Raw genomic sequence first — 21,432 nt, forward strand, 5'->3', positions numbered from 1 at the left:
TGCATTATATCATTTGCCTATTTATATTCGTCGCATTATATCCTACAAAATTTCTAACCAGTTACTCGAGTGGAAAAGTTGTGAGTGACTTTTTTTAAACATAGTTGGACATACGCGTATCTAGCAGAAGTTTCTTTATTTAGATAAACCTTTTCTTCGAATAAATATTTGTTCATTATGTAGATACAAACACATGCATAAAGGATTGTTTTCTCATTTACGTAATGAATGAATTTGCTCGTTATTCAAAAAAAAAAAAAGTTATTTAAATAACAAATCAAGAGGAACGAATAAACGAATGCTTTTCGTTAGGAGTCTCAGTCTCGAAATCTAATATTTATTCGTATTTTTCTCTCGAATCGAAAAAAACAATTACCGTTCGCGATAAAATAAGATGTTCAATAAGTTATCAAAGAAAAATAGTCAATGTTTATTATTTGTTTGAAAGTTAATCTTGTTTCCCGTATCGATAAACGACGAAAATTTTCCATATTTTGTTGATAAATATATCGAATGTTTAAATATTAATAATTTTTGAGAAGGGAACGATGGCTTCGAAGCGTGGAGCGACGCCATGTTACCGTGAGAGCCGAGCAGCGGCGGAAACGTACGAAGTGGGTTCGTACGAGGTAAAGTGCAAACACGACTGGCAGTGCGAACGGTACGGACGGCACGGACAGTACGAGCGAGTGTAACGAGGGAGCGTGACCGCTGCGGTCTATCCGATCTTGTTGAATTTTTGCTCAGCTGTCACTCGGATCGTCCTACTCTCTCCCTCTCGCTCTCTCGACTGTGAAAGCGTGGTTCGTGGTTCGTGGTTCGTGAGTGACGCGCCTACCAGGATCACGTCTTCTCTATCTGTCTCGAACGTTTTTCTTTTCCGCTTGTTCGCGTCTTCCTTTCAATTTTTCTTTGTCTCTCTCTCGGATTCGTAACCGTACGCTCGATAATACCGTGTGTTCTCTTACGTGGACGACAACGTCGAAACGAGGACGTCGTCGGCTGACGACGCACTCTCTTTGTTGACGTTTTGTTGTCGATCGACCGTATCGTGTGTGTGCCACCAGTTGCGTGTTGCATAACTACGATTTTACGACGGCTGGCTCCTTTCGTCAGGTTCAACAATCGACGCAGCATCTTTTTGCCGGCAAAATTGAACTTGTCTACATCAACGATCTACTCGACGACACTGGTAAGTGTTTTACTTTCATACAGTGTCACGTTGACATATCGAATGGTTGTCAATCATTTTTCACGAAGCGCCAATATTTAGGCGGGAGTATAGAACCACTCGATCTATATTGCGCGAATATTTGAAACCGATATCGAGATTTAGGTTAGTTTAGCGACAGATGTCGTTTATTCGTGCGTGTACGTATTTCGTAATACATTAAAGAAAGAGATTGTAAATCAAATTATCCGTATTTATTTTTTGCTTAGTTTGGACTTTGGAAGAACGTCGTGTGAGTATCTGTCTCTGAAAAAACTGTTCTAAATTGCAGCTAGACGCGCTTACGTAAAGTTATGTCGTTTGTTATTAATTTTGCTTTCACGGACCTGCAAAATTTGCCAAGATTCGATGAAATTTATTTACACTCACCGTTTACCCCTGATACACGTGAAATTCTTTAGATGGATGTTCCACTCTTTATTTAGAAGTTTCACCTAGAGAACCATTTACTCAATTTAGCAGTAAACAATATACATATATGTTAGGAGAATACGAAAATTGTCTGAATCTTCTGCCCTTGATACTGCTCGCTAGTTTCTGTTTACAAGTTAAGGGAAGAGCGTTAACGTTCCGAGTTACATTCGCATGTTTTATTCCGCGCTCGTAAAAAGTATGCAAAGCCTGTGACACGCGACTAACCTCAAGGAAAATACTGTACGCACACGTGCGCAAAACAGGAGCAAAGTCGCGCCGTTGTGTGTACATACAACTCGCACAATTTGTGGACGGTGAAGCGTATGATCCAATCCGGAGTACGTAAAGGGTACTCTCGTCGCGACGCGTCGCGTCCCCACCCGTCGTCTTTCCTGACTGTAACGCTACTTGAATATGCAACGTGTGTTCCTTCATCGACACGAAATTATTCACCGATCACTCCTTTTCTGTTCGTCTGTACGTATTATGCTTTATCTTCATTCACCCTTTATTCGACGCAGCTGGACACTTTCTGCTCCAATGCAAACTCTAATTCGATATGACTGATCGTAACTCGCATTCCGGAAGTGAAGGATATCGAGCGTAGAAATCGTGTTTGTATTTAAATTAGAATAATCGACTGCAAGAACCGATGGCGTAGATCGCGCAAATTACGTTACATGTTCTGACGAAAGAATCATTTGCGTGCGATGCTTGTTAAAAAAAAAAGCAACATCACGCTGCACGTCAGGTGACAATATGCGCGTGGATGACCACAATAAATGAACGTTCGCTTATTCTCTGTTCTCTGCATATGTATAAGTGTAGCACAAGCGTAATTAGTAAGCGCGCCAATCAATTACCTGCGAGTACACGAATCATGGTCAACAAGGTATCAGGAATATGTAGTTTTGAAAATGCGTATTGTAATTGTAATCCACAGGAGGTCAAGAGAAGATCCTTAATCTTTTAAGAAAAAGTACTTCAATTCCCAATAGTAGAAGAATAAGTACACCGATCGGGAATAGCGTACAAGGGAAGAAATAAACTTCATCGAATGTATAGTTAGCCTCCCTGTGGCTAAGAAAATAAAAAGCAACGATTAAATAAATCTAACGTGCCGCGACGACTTGGTAATGCTCCCATGTGCCATCGACGAGTTCACAATAAATCTCGGTGGCAGGAATGTACGCATGCAGCAGGTACCAACAGCGCGAGCTTAACGGACCTGGCTCCTTTTAGTCGTACTCGAGGAGCCATAACTTCCGTTAATTTGACAATTAATTAACGATCGTCGGATCGATTCTATGCTCGAACACGTACTTCCGTAATTGACTTTTTCCTCATCTCAACTTATTCCACGGTACAGTTTGCTTTGCTAATTGTCGCTGGTCCATTACTCGATTCTTATTGCCCGCATCGCATTAAGTTTCGCATTAATACCTCGGATATCGATAGTTTGTTGCAACGATTCGCAATCAGAAATTACTCCTACCACTGTTTATGTTTCTTTGACTCGAGCGGACGACAGCTGTGAAAACAAAACTTGGCTCACCGACCTTCATTCTATTATATCCCATTCTTCGAGTTAATGACCCCGATCTTTCAATACCGTCGCACTACACTGTATTTACATCGGTATCCCTTCCAAAAATAGTTTCTTTTCATCGCTCGTAAACATTTTCTACCGTGTCTCCTATCGCCAAATAACACGTACACGTACGCGAATGAGTTATCACTGATGGAAAAGAAACTACCTCTTTGCAAGATTCCAGCATATCTTCGTTAATTTATGGGACGATGCTTCGCATCCTCGTTGCCACTTGCGAGAGGAGACACGAAACGCGTGCATTACGCACACCTTGTAAAACTATGATCGGCTGCAGCGTGTACGCCGACTAATAAGAATGTCGATTAATTCCACGTTGATTTCTATTTTTATCCTACCTGACGTATAAATAAAAGCCACGCAAGCGGTTCTTGAACCGGTGGGTGTGTGTTGAAGAGTTGAACTTGAAGTACGCTATCTCTGTCTCGCTGCGTCACGATCGCATGTGATTTTTGTACAAGTTTCATCCGTGATATTTACACACGTATTGAAAGAACGATCGGTGATTGCACAAGTGAAGTATTCGGATAAGAAAAGAATTCACTTGTTCGCAATCGATCGGATCCCTTTAATTGGTCACTCGTTTTTCTGTTAAACGCAACGGCCGCGCTTCTTCTAGCCAGCGTTAACAAACGATAGCCATCGCTCGAAGGATTAGCGCCGCTCCTCCGTTAATTAAGCTTGTATCATGGAATCTCGGCATGGTCGGAATTAACGGCGAATTTCTGTTAGGCAAGAAACCCTCTTGAAGTAGGATGCGTTCGGTATTGAACGAAACTGTCTGCTACAGGTTTAGAACAGTGTCGACTCAACCGCGAGGAAAGTGCATCTTCTTGATATCTGTATCGCACGATTTACGCGCTCAACCTCCGCAGCGACGAATTAATTAGCTCGAAACTCGAATTCGTTGTTTACAAAACTTTAATTTCCGGAATCCGTCAAGGATTGAGAGTCACTGTTCGCATGAGTTTCATTAATCTGACCGCGCCTGGAGCCTCGTCTTGTATCTTGCCTACGTGTGCACGGTATCGCGCGTTTTGTTGTACCACGTGTACGTGCATTTAAATACACGCGCACGCGCGCACACGAGCTCGCTTGCCCACAGACACGGGCACGTCTTGCCCCGCAACCACCGAGCCATCTTTGCATGTATTTGCACGCGAGATCCTTACTCGCTCGCACGTTTTTTTTTTCTTCGTTTCTCTGCTTCTTCTTCCCTTTAATTTTTCTTTTTCGCGCCACGCTGCTCCTTTTTCTATCGTTTTCTCTCGTTCGCGCCACCTCTCGGAGTTTCTTGAATTCGCGGATTGGTTTTCAATCACTGTATCCATTTAATCCGTTTGCTATACAAATTTTCGTGGACAGCATACGATCGTTCGTGTCCCATCGAAACGTCAATCTCGAAAAGAAACGTTATTAGATATCAGGTCGCAGGAAGTTTAGATCGAACACCTTACGCGGCTAGTCGCGCATCCGAGTATACACGAATATATTATATACGTGTATACTTTCACGTGGCCGCGGACTTTAGTCGGAAGGTACTTAAGCGAGCCATACTATGGAATTATAATCGATAGCTAGGTATAATATATTCCCATGTTCGCCAGCCACACCGACCGCGAGTTTCTCACGCGTTTGATTTCCATCTTTCGAGGTTTCCTGGAACATGACGACCAATCGTTATCGACTTTTTAATATATCGCGTATTTAATTATCGATAAAGCTTGCAAGTTAGCGTTTTTCGAGCGAGGGGAAAGGGAAGAGAAAATTCATGCACGTTTCTCCACGTTTTCGTGGAAACGTGCTGGAAATTGTACTCGCGTTGCATCGTGAATCATTGCGCTATCGTTACGGATGATCGACAGGTAAAGTTGCCCAACCGTGAGTAATAATTGCACCTCGGTTAGAGTAACAACTAAATCTCGAGATCTGCGACGATACTGCAATCAACATTGTACACGTAGAATGTACAAGTTCCTAGACAACACTCGTGCTCAAGATTATCTACATGGCAGAACCATTAGCGTCCCTTAGCCAGCCGTGGTCCTAAAAATGTAACGATATTGGAAGATCTGGATCGCAAAGGGTTAGAAAGAGATCCATCTTCGTCTAGAAAAGATTTTACTTGGTTCTAATTTTGCTTCGCTCCGATTTTGTTTCCAGAGGCCACGTTCGAGCGATACGCGCACATGATACGGGCGTGATCGAAAAGCGAGATAAAAGAATCTGGATTCGATCGTCTGGATCTCGAATCCTTTCGAAGGGTTCCTTAACGAATGGAAAGAGGCGAAACGAAGGATGAGTAGGAGGAGCAGGACGAGGGGCGGATGGTCGGTGTATGTATATGCTTCTCTCGGCGCTACGAACTCTCTTAAGTCACGGATTTAACTGAGTTAAGACGCTCTTAAGGCTAGTAGAGGGTGTTAACCTTTTGCTCTCCCGCTAGCTCACCTGCGATAGCTACTTGCCAGCCAACGATACGCCATCATTTTCCGTAACGTTTCAATTTTATACGCGAATCAGCTTCTTCTTTACAGGAGTGGAATTCGGTTTCTGGATCGTTCTGTTTCCTTTCCTCTCGTTCAACTCTCTCGTTGAAGTTACTTGACCATCGATTCATGCATAAATGAATTGTTTTTCAATTTTTTTTTTTTTAAATTCACGTATGAATTCCTTCTACGGCTTTCGTCCGCGTAGTCTGTGAAATTTATTTTATTTTCTACCGATACACTAACGATGATATTTTAACGGTCCATTAAACTCCCAGATAAATATTGTTTATTAACCACGCGCAACCCTGTGGAGGTCTGGATTTCAATGCTTTCGATATCGTTATGAAACGAACGATATTTTTTCGATTTACTCGATCGTTAGTCTGAAAGAATACTTCTTTTCTTGTGGTTTGTTCTGTAACGTTACAGCATCATCTTGTTCCCGAAGGTTTCCCATGTGTTCCGTTAACGCATTACTGTAGCACTCGCGTAGGTAAATGCACTCGCACCGTTGTACGTGTATCTCTCCGTTTACGTACGTACCGAGATGCGTTTTAGATATATGTATACGCACACTTAATAGGATAATGCATCTTCCGCGTATACGTATCGATGCGGAATCGCGGCCGCCGCACTCACACGGACGCGAATAGCGTGTCGTGTGCGGGGTGTATTGCTCGAAGGTGGAAGGTGTGTTGAGGCCTGGCAACTGGACTCCCCTTGGGGCCCACATAAATCAGAAACTCAGGTTCAAGCATAGCCCGAAGCACGATGCCAGAAATTTAGATGCACTCGGTGTTCTCGAAATAGTTTCCTCTCGAAGAGGTTTATGGAGCTGAGAATTAGGACGAAGTTGCCGCAACGTTGTCCCTTTTGGATCCTCGTTGATATGCGCTTTTACAGCCAACCGTTCACAAACTTGCATGCAGATACGTTGTGAAAATTCGATTTACAATGCACCGTAAATAGAACCCATAGCACGACGCTGCTGTGTTTACTGTTTAGTATCAGCTGGGAAAGCAAAAGAAATTCGCTCGAGGATACTGAGCAGTGCTTGGTGAGCATTCAATGATTTGTTCTATCCTGTGCAATGGTCTGTATAACTTTATACAAAAACGAGGTGTATCGGGCAAGATTGGAGCGTGAGTATTTCCAGTTCGGCCGGTCGCAATGTTTCGTAAACACTGAAATCTCAGGATAACGTTGGAAGTGATACAAAGTCCTTTCCTCGACTCTAAAAATGCAAGTCCATGCACTTTGGATGCACCTTTCTATAAATAGCAATATAAATATAATACTTTGATTTAATTACTGTAATCAATGTTATACGAAATTTGTCTCGAGATAAGAGTTACGCTCATCCCAGTTTTGCTTGGACTGTTTACAGTTTTTTTTTTTCCGCTCTTTGCCCACGGACTTTCGATTTCGAAGGCAGCGAAGTGGACACGCGTGCGCGCGAAAGTGGCGAAGCGAAAGAAAAGAGTAAAGGGGCTAGGGGGAGAGTGAGAGAAAAAGTAAAGTAGAAGAGGAGTGAGAGAGGAAGAAAGGAGACCCGGAAGGACAGCTCATCTTCCGCGAATCGAGCGGGCCACTGACTCGTCTCCTGTGTTGCATAACGATTCCATCTCGTTCGAATGCATCTCTCGAGAGTCGCAACTTGAGAGCCACTGGACCGTGTACCGGTTGTTCCACTCGTGGAATGCGGACTAGCTCGTCGTATATGTGCACGCTTGTGTGCTCGTGTCCGCGTCCTATTCGTATTCCTTCTTACCTATACCGTACACGTGCCCTCCTGCTTATTGTACATGTATGAGAAGAGTTGATCCCTTCGGCAGGCTACGCGATTTCGCGATTATTGCCACTATCGTTTGTACCCGCGGCGTTTCCTAGGGAAAATTGTCTTTCGAATAATTTACAACTACCGTTGGTCGTCTCCTCGTTTCTTCCGTTGCCAGTCGAACGTAAACATATTTCATTCCCTTGGCCTTGGTCGGAAAACACGAGGAAAGGGTTAAACGAATCGACCAACAATTTTCAATAAGATAATGAAACCTCGACTGCCACTCCGATCGTACAATATACGCGTCGAGGTAGGGGAAAAAAATGCATGATCGTCGCGTCGACGAACCAATGCGCGAGTACGTTTATAAACAATCGAAGGAAGTCGTAGCGCATAAATATGTAAAGATCCGGACGGTTGCAGGCTCGCAGGGCCACTGTATGCAAATCCAGTTTACCGGTTGTGTAGTTACTTTACATGGAAGCACGCGGTATATTTGTTTTTTCGAAGTCGTCGCGTGGAAGGTGGGAGGAAGAATTTAGGAGGAATCGAGGATAGCCAGGTGCGGCTTCCAACGGTGTGGACAGGACATAAAATGACGAATTTAACGTCCCATGATATCCGATAGCGATTGGCCGCTCCAATGAATTTTCGAGCTTCCTTCGTGGTTAACAGGAAACATTTAAAAGACATGATTACGATTTGCGTAGAGCACTCGAATACATGGGAGTATTGGACGCGTATTTCGCGTTTATTTTATTTATATAAGCAACAAATTGCAGCTTTTCAATAGCATCTACAGGCAGCTGCGCGTTTGCCTTGCTCGTCTTTGAACTCCTTGGACGCGAACTCGTAATATCGTTAGACTTACGAGCGTGCAACTTACCGTTAGCTCTGCGATCCCACACATTCAAAGCGAGAGAACTTTTCCGCGAAAGTGGCGAGCAAAACGATAAAGAAACGCGCTCGAGGGGGAATCCTCGTTACGATGGCGATTGCTCTAGGAATTACTGCATTTTTTTTTTACGTAAAGTTTAAGGAATACAAGTGCGAACTTGTGCTGACACATTTATTCACCGTTGAGCATCGAAAAACATTTAAAGTTAGGGGGTTTATCGCATCCTTTTAGAGATTTTTATCCACCTGTCGACGCATAAGCCAGCTGCGCCTTGTTCAAACATTATCCCGTAAACGAGCGAATGATAAAAAGTTTAGAGTATTTTAACAAACGTAAAAGACCAGGTTTCGCCAACGGAAACATGGGTCGACTATCGAATTCTTTTTTAGTTCGCTCTAATGTTTCCTCGCGGGTTTCTTGTTGCAGAAAGTTCACGGAAACTTGAACGAGAGGAGGTGAATCACGCGTGGAGGAATTGTTCGAAAATGGCGGCGGGAACGTGTCAATTGGCCTGAAGAGAAATTCAGAGAGACGCAAGGTGAGTTACACCCCTTTGATTCCTCGATATTCGACGATAGCCACTCTGTTTGTTCCGTCTTTTATAAAATGTGTCTCCTTCGCCCTTGACCTAGGTGCGTACCAATATTTCACTCATTTTCTTTGCGGTATTTTTACTCATACGCCTTGGTTCCTCTCGCGAATGTAATTCTTCGAATATCGTCTTTGAATTCGAGGAAAACGTATAAATTCGCTCTTCCCCGAACGCGTGCTAGAAACTCGTAAAATGGAGACATCGTATCGGTGCGTTGAAGCATGCACGCTTCAAGATTCGTTGTCCGAAGGAGTCGGTGTGGCTCGTAAGTTCCGAACGGCGAACATCGGTAAGCCCTTCGCGATATGTATGGTCACCGTTTATCGGACTGCAGTAACTTACGCGTCACCCGTTATCTGACTGCGCTTATTATGCACGTTATCGTCTCCCTTCCGCTTCTACGAGGGAAAAGCCATAAATTTAATAGCCTCGGCACCGGTCCCAGTCGCAACCTCGGCTCTACGACGGGCTACCCTCTTTGAGCATGAAAACCGAAATCGATCTTCGGCAGAGATTCGGTTCGCTACTTCTTAAACGTTTCTCTTCCTCCTGCACGTGCTTCTTCGTTCTTTCTTACACATTTTTAAACGACTGCTAGTGTACTCGTTACTCGTTAAGATTCTTAATACATCGTCCAATAGTCGTCAAAGGCAAATCTCAGTAAAAGTATAAAAACAGCAGATCCCACTTTCACTTTGAGATACATGGAGAGTTTTCGTTTTTTTATCCTTCGCAAGCCTTGTCATACCTGGCGCGACGTTGGTCGACTTTCATCGGTCGCGTTGCCCAGGGAACGTGGCAAATTTGTCTTGACCGATAATAATGGATCCAGCGTGATCCTTAGTTTTTCCCTCGTCCTCGGAATGCCCACACTCCGTTTCTCCGACTAATCTTATCTAATGGAATGATTCGACCGTTTATCCGTCCAAGATCCTTGCGGTCTCCGGGGAAAAAGTCGAGCTTGGAGTTTCTAGGCGCGCGTCACGTTTTCGTTAGATAAAAAAAACAGACGGATCGTTACGTTGGAACGTCCTTTGCTCGCTTTTCACCGATAACCTTTTCGATAAATTCTCGCTATCTTGGATTATGTACGTTTAACGAGAATTCGAACCCGCCGTGGACGAATTGTCGGTATAATAAACTCGTGTATAGTTGGTGCCAAAAGAATTGGTGCTTCAATACGTGACGATGATGGTGAATTGAAAAATCGTTAAATTTGCAATCGCTACGCGATTTTTGCGGTATCATCGAACCAGAAGGTCGGTCGATGAATGAACGAAAAGAGACAGGGGCCTATTGACGATTCCAGAATACGCGCGCTGCAAAAAAGAACCTAGTCGAAGTCAGCACGGACGAATAAAGGCATTATTGTCGATTGTTCTTTCATTTTATGACGCTCGGTTGAGTTATTCGGCGTTTCCGGTAATCTGGAGACGCGAGCACTGTGCTTCATCGTTATTCCCAGCCCTCGTCGATTCACCTTCCCGATTTGTGAAACGATTCCACCTACGTCTCTGGCACGTGATGCGTTAACATAGAGGCTACGACGCGAGTCAAAGGAAAACAATAACGATCCTAAACGTTAACGATTTCAACGGTGCATCGGCACGATCGCGATTCCATTCTGGCAGAGATAAAACGTCTAGTCGAATGACGTCGACCTCTTTCCCGACGTGTCGTTATCGAAACGATTCGATTCCGTTCCTCGATTTCTCCTTTTGCTTCCTCCTTATTCCGCGTAAACAATCCTCCGCTGGTAATAACAATTTATCATTTCCCTCGTGACAAGCGTGATCGAGTAGACGGCGTGAAATTTTCCACTCGCGTCTTGCGACTCCGTATCCACGCTCGCCGGACTTGAATACACGCTCTCCCAGCTAGGTAATTACCACACCGACGATTCTTTTTTATCGTCCCCGGTGACTTTCTTTGCAGACTACAGGACTATAGGTTCTCTCGGACCGGCTATTCGTGAGAAATCGACGAAAGACTGGCGAAGAGGCTTTTCCCATAACGCGAAATGAACCGAGAGTATCTTTGCCCACCCTATGGCTCTTGCTATCGTCTCTACTTGCAAACATGGAGCAACAACGACAGCTATTAATTGAACATTTATATTCAACGTATTAGTTGAAACAGTAAATGCAGCTGGAAGCCGGAATTTACGCGCGTAGCAATCAGGAGCGACCCACGGATCGTTATCTTGGTCTTCGAGGACCGATTAGCCAACGGAGATCCGTATCTAACGACGACGAGGATAATGGTGATTAGGCATTTAATTACGTCGGATAATTAATCGTTGAACTAGTGTACAAATCTCGACACGTCGCGCGTAACCGCGATACGATTACACTTTGAACGGGGTTTTTCCCCCGCTTCGCACAATTCTGGGGTGACTCTAGAAACCGGAGCACGCTTCAGCTCTCTGCTGTAGTGTAACGAATACAGTTTCAAAAGTAACGACATTCCAATTTCAATTAATTAAAGTACACGTCGTTCGCGAATGCTTGGAAAACGAAGAGGATAGCTAATTAACGAAATATACGAATAGGTCGCGTCGAACACCTCGAAAGACCGCGGGTTCGCCGTCGTTGGTCTAAATGTTTAATCGAATGCGAATCGAGCGCCTACGGAGTCGTCGGTAGAAGAGACTCGAAGGAAAATATCGGGAAGAAAATTTCTGGTGTCGGTGGTGGTAAAGCTTAGGCGGTCTTCGAGATTCTCGGTAGAATCACCGGCCATTAGAATACCGTGCGGCCGTGAAGAAGAGGGTGATTCGAGGAAAGGCACCCGTTAATGGCTACGGCCCTTTTGCACGCTTAAATAAATAACTGCGCCGCCGCATCTCGGCTGTGTAATTACGCGCTCATATATACGCATACGTGTACGTACGTGTACGAGTAACGCGGCACGAGTGTGACTACGTGGTTGGCGTGCATTCTGCGAGTAATCGGTACAGAAAGAAAGGAAAAGGGCGGAGGAGCGGATAAGAGGTCTACGGTATGCCGTTTCTAAATTATAGCTTCAAAAAGACCAAGGATCGCGGATAAGAAAGGTTTCGATCGAAAGTGGCCGTTAGTCGTGGCTTGCATTCACGATCGTCGCGTCTCTCTCTGCCGTCGACTCTTTTCTTTTGCTAATAAGGAACATCGCTTCACCGTTCCACGTCGACTTTGACCAATGTTAACACCCTCTTGTTTCGAGAGAAAGGGAGGAAGAAAGGGACTGCCTTTGACCGAAAAATCTGTATCGAAAAGAAAAGACGCGTGCTCGCGACTCTTTCCACCGTCGGAATTATCGTGATAGCGATCGAGAGCCAAGTTGAGCTATGTACAATTATCGTTTGGAGGACAAGGGGAAAGGCAGCGGTTGAATCGAAACAGAAGGAGAGGGAAAGACGACGGAGAGAAGGGCCCAGGCTAGAAACGAGCAAAACGTCGAGGCCCTTCGTGACCATAATCGGCGGAGAGGCTGGCTTGGCTGGATGCGAGGATCGAGCCACACGGAAATCCACTTGAAAAGTAGCCATTACCTTAATTATCGGCCTTTCTAAGAGGCTATGTGCACGCTGCCCGAGACTTGGAACTCCGTGTCCGTCAGTCCGCCTGCCCGTTACGATCCTACCCAGGGAATTCCTCTTCGTGACATTTTTTCTGATCGTCTTGTGTGCCCAGCGAATGTCCCAAGTACATTCACCGATAAACATACATACGTACGTTTCATTGGATTTGGATTGGACAAAGTTACTTGGACGATCGTCGCTGGAAACAAGAAAAATGTTACGTTTACATTTTATTTCATCAACGAAGATAATGACCGTGTATACACGCGTGCAACGCTACGAGGATACAGGATTGAAAAAACAACCGGTTGTCGAGATAGCACCGCGAACATAAATATCGTCGTACGAGTATCTGGAGCAGCGATAACGACGATTCACGGTGCTGAAATCGAGAGATACAGTTTGGTTGAAACGATTCCGGTACGACTTCGGGAATTCTGGTAAACGCCACATTTCTGTGGAGAAGACGAGCTTGAACGCGACTATGATATTCGAGGATGAATGAATAAATAAACCAACACGTGCACCGTGACGGATCTTCGACTTCCGTCGAAGGAGTCGTCGAGGGACTGTACTAGTTTGGTTCGTGTAGAAATTTATAACTCGATCGGAACAAAGCGTCTAGACGTCTCCCGGTTGGTCGGTAAACGACGAAAGAAACGAACGAGGGAGTAAGGAAGAGGAGGATGGATGAAAGGGTGTAGGAGGACGATGAAGAAAATGTGCCGCGACCGGCAATCTGGTACAATGGATTTTGAAGAGTGTAATTTTCGTTGGTAACAATGGCTACACGGACGGTGCCGTATAATCTTACCGTCGGCATGGTTCTAATTTTCCGCGCGTCATGGGAATTTCTGACAAAGTCCTCCGAGTTAGCGAGTCCTTTCCTGCGAAAGATTGACCAAGCTTCACGATATCGTCAGGTTCCTTTCTCTCTTCTTCGTCGACACTTTTTCTACCCAGGAAGATTAGTAGCTAGCCATTAATTAGATTTAACGTATTCTGGAAACCGGCCCCAATATCGTATTTTTCATCGAGGTTGTAGCACGTGGTTCGTCGAAAGGCGCAACGGAAAGAAACAGATTTTTCCCTTCGATAGGAAGGATCTCTCCCTCTAGCGCGTATCGAAGCGTTTGCACGCATCGATCGAGATAAAGGTCGTTAAAATATGGTTTACGTAATCGCACGTTGCCTGAACGCTTCTCTATTCCGATCTTATCGCCCGTTCACGCTTCTTCTCCTTTCTTTTTCCGTTTAATCCCATGCAAGATTTTTGACTCGCGATAAACTCGATACGATCGTGGATCTCGTGGGAATAAATACTGGCCCGTGCTCGTAACGATACCTAAGCGAGACGAAAGTGTCCCTTTCATCGGCGCATCGTTTCCGTTTTCACGTTTACGAAACGGCTCTAGTGCCTCCAGGTAACGCGATGCTTGATGGAAGATCAATCTGCAAAAGGTGTAAACTTGTTGTCCAGTTGCGTAGCAACTGTTGCAAGTAATCGTCTCGATTATAAAGAATAATACAGAGTGTATCGGGCGCTGTTTCGTTCGGAAAACGATCGAAACAGCGCTGGGCTGAACAAAAAGGAGGAATTGTATACCGCAGGGGAGATTTCGATTTCAAAGACCCCGTCGGGAGAGCGTTCGATGCGAAGCAAACATGTTATTTTCTCGTTCATGGTGGTGGTGGTAGTGGCGGTTCGATATCTGATCGGTACCACCCGCTTCGATTGGTCCCGGCTGGATTTTAACCCATCCCACTACCGGAGCGCGGATCGCGTCGATCGACCAATCGGCATTTTGACCGATAACAGAAGCCATAATTAGCGCGATTTGTTAATGAGTCGAGGCGACCACGGCGACGTTTGAATGAAACGATGTCGTGAATGTTTTAGTCGTAGTCGCGCCCCGATGACGGATCCAGCGACGTTTCGCTTGGACGTCCTCGATCGAGTCGCGATTCCTCGATCTCCTCGCAGACTCGCGCGTTAGCGAGCTTCCTGGGATACTGTGCAACGAATTTTTATGGACTCTTTCTCGACTATCCTCTCCGTGCTTTTGGAACTTTGGAACATAGTACACTATGAACGATCGCGTCAACGGCGAGTCAAACTCTTGCACGAGACAACCGGCGCCATGCTACTCTCGATCCCTCCTATAAAAATATGTACAGTGAATCACACTCGACATCGTCCGCCATGTTTGACTTTTTCTAGTTCGCAAACTGTGATACACGCGTGTAGGTTACTTTCCTGTTAACGACTTTCAGTGTGAACAACTATAAAGAAAATCTTGAACGTTTTCATTCGATTAGCTGCGTTTTCGTCGATAAAAGTTACATCTGTCGAGGAGATTACATCCTCATCACGCAAGGTGAGCCGCGCAAATGGAAATAATCGAGAACATAGAAAATTCGTTTAGTACTTGAACGCGTTAAACTCTGCCGTAAAAATGCAAATTATCGCGAGCATCTCGCAGTATGCGCTCGACTCGTGCAGAAAACATAGTTTTCCTGTTTTTCTTGCTATTACTTATGTTTGTTTTATACTCGTTTAATCATTTTTACTATGCACGTGCCAGTTTGCTATATCCGGTAATTCCCTCTTCGTCCATTGTACATATACTAGTTTTATGAGCGTCGTTCGAGAATAATAAAGTTACGGTAAACAAGAGTATACGACAGATTTGGTATACGATGTATGTCGTTTCTCGTACAGAAATTATTTTCCTGTGTACGCGAGCACTCTTTTCGATGGCAGCTGAGAACGACGATCCTTTCGCGATCTCGCGTTTTTACATTCACAGAACGCAGACACGGGACATCTGGTTTCGGCTCGAAAGATCTATTTTAAATCGCGCGAGCAGCGACGTCGCGGAACAACGGACGGAATCTTTGCCGAAAACTTAACAACGTGCTCCAAACACTTGTTTGGAGTGTTTTCGAGATCTTGGAAAGCCACGGGTCGGTTACGACGGTAATTGGTTTCGCGCAAGCTCGAACGATTTTGCTTTATCTACGCGCGGTGCTAAAAAAACACGATAAACCGATCTTTCATCTTTCTCTTGATCATCTTCGTTTGTTCTCTGTTTGTTTTTTGTCCGAATTTACGTTAGGTTTTGTGAGTTAACCCTTCGTTGCGCAATGGTTTCTCCTTTCAAGGGAAAATAGGGCGTTAGAAAATTAAGATCGCGAAGGGAATCTGTAGGCAATGGTGGAAGCTCGTGGAAGGGTTGGGGTAGGTGATGGCGACTCCCAATGAAGCTAGTTTCTTTTCTCTGTTTGTCCGGGTAATCTCGTTAAACAAACGAAAGGTTAAATGCGGAACGTCGTTCGAGGCAAATGACCTTAACCTTTGGGGTAAGTCGGAGTAGAGGCTAGCTGCCCGTCCGACGACCGAATGCCACGGTTGTCCCGAGGTTTTATTGTTAATGCGATTAACGCAACGCAACGCGACCGAGTCCGAGTCCGAGTCCGAGTGCCAACAATGCCTGTCGCTGATCTTCGATCTTTCGATCCTGTAATCGGCTTTGTCATAACGCCTCGTAGATCGTGCGTTCAGATAAACACCAATTCGAATATTCGACCGTGAAAACGCCGCTCTACCTCATCGAAAGTTCCACGTCCGTCTGTCCTCGAACCATCGATTTCTTAACCCTTGACTACCAAATCGTTAAACATTTATTTTCGCGAACCTTGCCAAGTATCGTCGTCGTTACAAGATGAGCTGGCGTAATATCGGCTTTTATCGCGGTCTGCGAAGCTGGGCTTATCGCATCATTGCTTTCCACGATCCACGATACGAACGACTTATTATTGCAGTCGGAACGAATCGAATCTCGCGTAAATTCGAAATTGGAGGTTCAGCGCACCGATCGAGGCGTTTGTTTGTTTGTTCTGGTGGGCAGGATGGTGCTGGTGGTGAACGGGGTCCTGCAGGAGGACATTCCGACGGACAGCAGGTCCTTGTACGCGGCTCATCCGATATATCGTGAGACCGCTGCCCAACTTCACTCGATGCCAGCCAAGTTGGTCGGCCCGATGGGTCTTCTTTACGTCCAACAACGAGAAATGGCCGCTACCTTGCCACACGACAGTAAGTAGATGCATACGTATCCACCGACGTCGCGTACCGCGTGTCTTAACCTGAACATAAACGATCAAAAGAGAGGAACAGTGTGTTTCCGTATTTGAATACGTCCACTCGCTCGTATTGGTTATTATAATAAGTGTAACGTTGACGGAACGCGTTCTTACGTCTTCGTCCATTCTTGCAAAAAATATTGAACGGTATTAGCATTTATCTATGTATATCGCAGTATTGACGCAATACTTTTGCTAGAGTCTAAATCTCGGAATCGAAAAACAATCGTTACCATTAACGACAATCCAATTGACTCTTTATTTTTGGAGCCTAGACTATTTGTATCATCTTCTGACTTTCCGTTCTTCTATTTTTCAGAAAATGTAAGCATAATCGGCTCAGACGATATGACAACCTGCATAATCGTTGTAGTGAAGCATTCCGGTGAGCATCCTCCTAGGATAAGGTTCTGCAACTGCGATTAATGATCTCTGACATGAAATAAGCATACGTGTATGTGCGCAGGTTCGGGGGCTGCGGCATTTGCTCATCTGGACGGGGCTGGAACAGAGGAAGCCGCCGCGGCGATGGTCCAAAGGGTAACCGAGTTAGCTCTTGGATACCCAGAGGGTCGTCTGGAGCTTCAACTCGTCGGTGGTTATTCCGATCCGAGGAACTATTCCGAAGAACTCTTCTGCAATATTCTCTGTGAGTTCTCGATTGATCGAGACACGTACGTTCTTTAACGAAGACAACGCGAAGAAAGAACAAGGAACATCGACGATACGGTTTTTCTTTTTTTTTTACAGCTGCCTTTCACAAGCAACCGGTGGAGATCGACCTGACCCTTTGTTGCGTGGGTGAGCTGAACACCACCGTAAGAGGTGGTATCCATTGGCCAGTGATCTACGGCATCGGGTTGAACGTAAAAACGGGGGAAATTTTTCCGGCTACCTTCCCCGATAAAGGTCCTGATCAGGCGCTAAGAGGCGCCAGACAATTGACTGGTGGTCAACAGGTGTGTATCGATCCCATAAGCAGCGATCCTTAATCTTTTTAGAATACTAAAAATACAAAAAAGTATTATCATTGCGTATACAGGTCTTGGACGTTTACGACTGCACCCTCGGACTGCTCAGAATCGGTCCGTTCAACTACGATCCTCTCCGAGGAGTCGATCTTTGGTTAGCCCAATCCGATCAATTTATCCTGCAGCACCTCTCGACCTCCCCAGAGGTGGAACCTCCGCATTTTGTGTCGCAGGTAACGTACGCGTGGCCTTGGAATTGTTTAGGTTACGCGAGATCAAATAGTAGAAAGGGAATTAATTTATCATTCCAGGTTCGGGCGACGCTCAAGTACATACAGGACAATCAATTTCCGGCCGTCACCGTCTTCCGAGATAACAGACCTCATTACTATCGTCGAGACGAAGCCACCGGTGTTTGGCAGCCTATAAGATACTAAATAATGCATTTCGGCTGTCCTTTCGCTTGTGGACTGGCGTAAAGAGGAAAGACAAAAGCAGTTTGCGAAATTCCCCTGGTGATAGAAAATCCAAAAATAGAATCGCGAGCCGACGAAGAATCACCGTAATAAAGCGGACGTACCACGGTTCCGCGCATGTCTCGCATTTTATCTTATCCACCATTGCTCGTGAAGCGTCTTTTTCGGATCACGTATTTATTATTCCCGAAGCGTGGATACTACTATCGCACGAAGCGATTCACGCACAATCTATCGTGTCTACGAATTCTTCGCCAAACTTTCGTTCTGTTTCGGTGAGCAAAGGTGTTTCGTCATGTTCCAAGTCGTTGTTGTTTCATTTAACGATAAGAGGAACAACGACGAGAACATATGCCTTTGTCGATTCGCGATTGTCTGAAAACAACGAAAAGAAACGCGTTCGAACCATCGTCGTTAGAGTAATAGTATCTGCGAACGATCAATATTAGGAACGGTAATTTAAGGGTTAGCAATCGGCGGTTGTTGAGTTTCATTTACTTTATTATATTTTCTGACTCTACTTCCTTTTCGTCTCTCTTTTAACATATTTTTTACTACTACGTACGCGAGCTGCGATTGCAAGAGTCTTATTGTCTCGACTTACTACACGTCTCGAGTTAATTGTGTATTCTTATCGTTGAATATTCACTTTGTCGTGATGTTCTTAACGCGTTCGCGAATGTCATTTTTGTCAATGTATATAACGCGGGGTTTGTTTTTACTTTGAAAGGAATAGTTTGCAGAGTACTCGCCGCAGCTCGTTCGAAAGTATATATTTTATGTGAATCGTTATTGATCCTCGATACGTTTCCTTCGAGATCAAGATTTGTTTCAAACGATGAGTAAGTCATCCGTAAAACTGCGATATTATGTGTCTTTTGTTTCTTTCTTCTTCTCCTAGTTGGATTAGGGAAGTTCGCGCAGCAACGAACATTCCGTACTTGCCATAAAAGAAAGGAAAGTTAGAGAAATTAGGGAGCGATGTAAATAATTATTTCAAGATCACACGCGAATCTTGCGGGGAAAAGAGAGGAAGCTTCTTCTGTTACATCGGAGTGTTTCCAAGAAGCATGAAGCGCCCTTTTCATTTCAATGTAAAATGGAATTCGAGCTTTCTATTGTCTCCGTGTAACTCTGTTACGAGAACGCTTTGGTAGAAGCGACTTTAATCGAAATATACATAATGTTGAGGAAAAGAAATAAATGAAGAAATTGGGCTGTTTCTAACCTATAGAAGACAGTACATTGTCGTGCAAAGGAAGTAAAACATTCATCATTTTACATTGTTCTAGCGATATACGAACTAGCTAAAGTCAATTTAATCTATAGTAATATCTTCTAGAAATCGAAGAGGTATATATATTGTTGTTTTTATTATTATAAACGGATCGCGCATCGCGAGCTTTTTAAATACAAGTACGGTGTACAGAAAAGAGTGAAAATTACATTAAGGTGAATATTGGTATTGGATAGCTTTTCGTATATCGGTATGGAATAATGGTAAAGAGTATATATATATATATACTGTGTTATATAAGTAGCGAAAAGCATCCATGACGATCGTAATGACAACGATGACGTTATCGATAGTCTCTTTGTTGACGCCGATGGCGATAAGGTAGGAAAGTTTATAAACCCTGAATAGGAAAACTGTTGCAATGACAGATTATCGCGATCTTTAATATTTTCTTCAAGAGTGTACCATACACCACGTTCGTACTTACATTACGAGAATTTTTCAGAGTGATAACGATGCAGTTAAAAATCTTTCAACTTTATACCTTGCGTCTCGGTTTGTTTTCTCTTCTTGTCACGCTTTTACGTTCGATCTCTTTCGCTCTGTTTTTTTTTTTTTTTTTGTTACGCGGAAACGATCTTTTCACAACATTATTTGGTGATATATATATTTATGCAATAAACGATAGATCGAAAAACTTTCGTAGCACTTTTTTGATTGGTTCGACGAAGAAATAAATCTTATTTTTGCCGTGAGTGCATGTTCCGTGTTCGTTTCGAAATTCCATTGTTGTTCCTCAAAGGCAAACTATGTTCAGCCCGACTATTTGAACTTTGAGATGAATATGTATATCGTTAAAATTTGAGTATATCATAGTTTGCCACAGAGATACAGGTTATGCGGTAGCAATAAAAGAAAATATTCCATTGCGTGCTTGGTTCCCATGCAAATGTCCTATCGAGATCTTGATCATTTTCATGTAATTTTCATCATACTTCATTTTAGATTTCACCGCTAATAGCCCTGACGTTTTATTCCTGTCTGAATTGATAACGTTAGGAGTGATAGTTGATTCGACTCTCATAAGGTAAATTTTGCAATAGAATCTGGACATCATGTTTGTAAAGAACCTGTAGATGCATTCCTATTGCAAAGATGACCAATTGGATTACTTTCGAACACGAAAAACAACGATGTGTTCGAAGGTAATCGATCTGGTTATCCTTGTTCTAATTCGATACGAAGTTTAATCATTTACCGACATTTTGGCGTTATCTAGAGGCAAAAATGGGAACTGCTTTGCTCGAAGCTTGAGCATTTTGCCACGGAGGTCGCTATCTGTCTTACTCGAGTTTTGAGAACAGTTTGATCATTGTGTTGCAATCCCACTTAATTGGACATTTCCCTCGTAAGTTAATTATTCATCCAGAGATAACTATTATTTATTAAATATATACAGTCATGCTCTCGTATTATACGCAATAGATGTGGTTCCCGCCAAATAACGTTCGCGAATGCACATCTCGTTGAACTTTGACAACAAAGTCAAACGTTCCGAATAATGGAAACCATTAACGATAATTAATGACGAATCTTTAGAGAAACGTTTTGCATTAATACCTACTAAAGTAAAGTATAAATGAAACGTAAATGGTCTGGAGTAGGTATATAAGAAAACTCTAAATTCCAGTCATCATTTTTCTTCCATATCCTCTCGTTAATGGAGCTTTCCTCCTTCGGAAATTCCCGCCTTTTTCAATCTACATTGCTTTTAACCTCACCACTCGATCTTTTATCCACCAATGCTTCGTATAATACCTCTTTCTGCTATTTTCTCTTGATTTATTTTTACTTTGCCTTTAATATGTGTTGGTGCAAATACAATTTCGTTTATTATATACGTCACAGTGTATGGTTAAGGTTAGATTTAAGAACAGCCAAAGGTTGTACCTTGCTCGAAAATCAAAAGCTCTCGATACAAGTAAGTACTGACTGCGTGTTTTGTGGCAGGTAACAGTATTTGC

The 21,432-nt window shown here is 43.8% G+C and overlaps 1 protein-coding gene across 3 annotated transcripts; it reads left to right on the plus strand.

Annotated features, from left to right (window-relative positions):
• Positions 1-598: 598 nt before the first annotated feature.
• Positions 599-20,334, plus strand: LOC128885993 (protein N-terminal asparagine amidohydrolase). 3 transcript variants are annotated; one of them, XM_054140476.1, is made up of 9 exons: positions 599-1,192; positions 5,418-5,590; positions 8,851-8,962; positions 16,490-16,677; positions 17,044-17,109; positions 17,191-17,373; positions 17,475-17,683; positions 17,767-17,928; positions 18,007-20,334. In XM_054140476.1, exons 4-9 carry the CDS (start codon positions 16,491-16,493, stop codon positions 18,130-18,132), a joined length of 933 nt encoding a protein of 310 aa, XP_053996451.1. In that variant the 5' UTR covers positions 599-1,192; positions 5,418-5,590; positions 8,851-8,962; position 16,490; the 3' UTR covers positions 18,133-20,334. The 3 variants fall into 3 exon arrangements, with proteins under 3 accessions (XP_053996451.1, XP_053996450.1, XP_053996452.1); XM_054140475.1 differs by lacking the exon at positions 5,418-5,590 and having other exon boundaries at positions 600-1,192; XM_054140477.1 differs by lacking the exons at positions 599-1,192; positions 5,418-5,590; positions 8,851-8,962 and adding an exon at positions 14,486-14,956.
• The last annotated feature ends 1,098 nt before the right edge of the window (positions 20,335-21,432 follow it).

The sequence above is a fragment of the Hylaeus anthracinus genome, unplaced genomic scaffold, assembly GCF_026225885.1.
Source record: "Hylaeus anthracinus isolate JK02 unplaced genomic scaffold, UHH_iyHylAnth1.0_haploid 11982, whole genome shotgun sequence".
NCBI classification, from domain to species: Eukaryota; Metazoa; Arthropoda; class Insecta; order Hymenoptera; family Colletidae; genus Hylaeus; species Hylaeus anthracinus.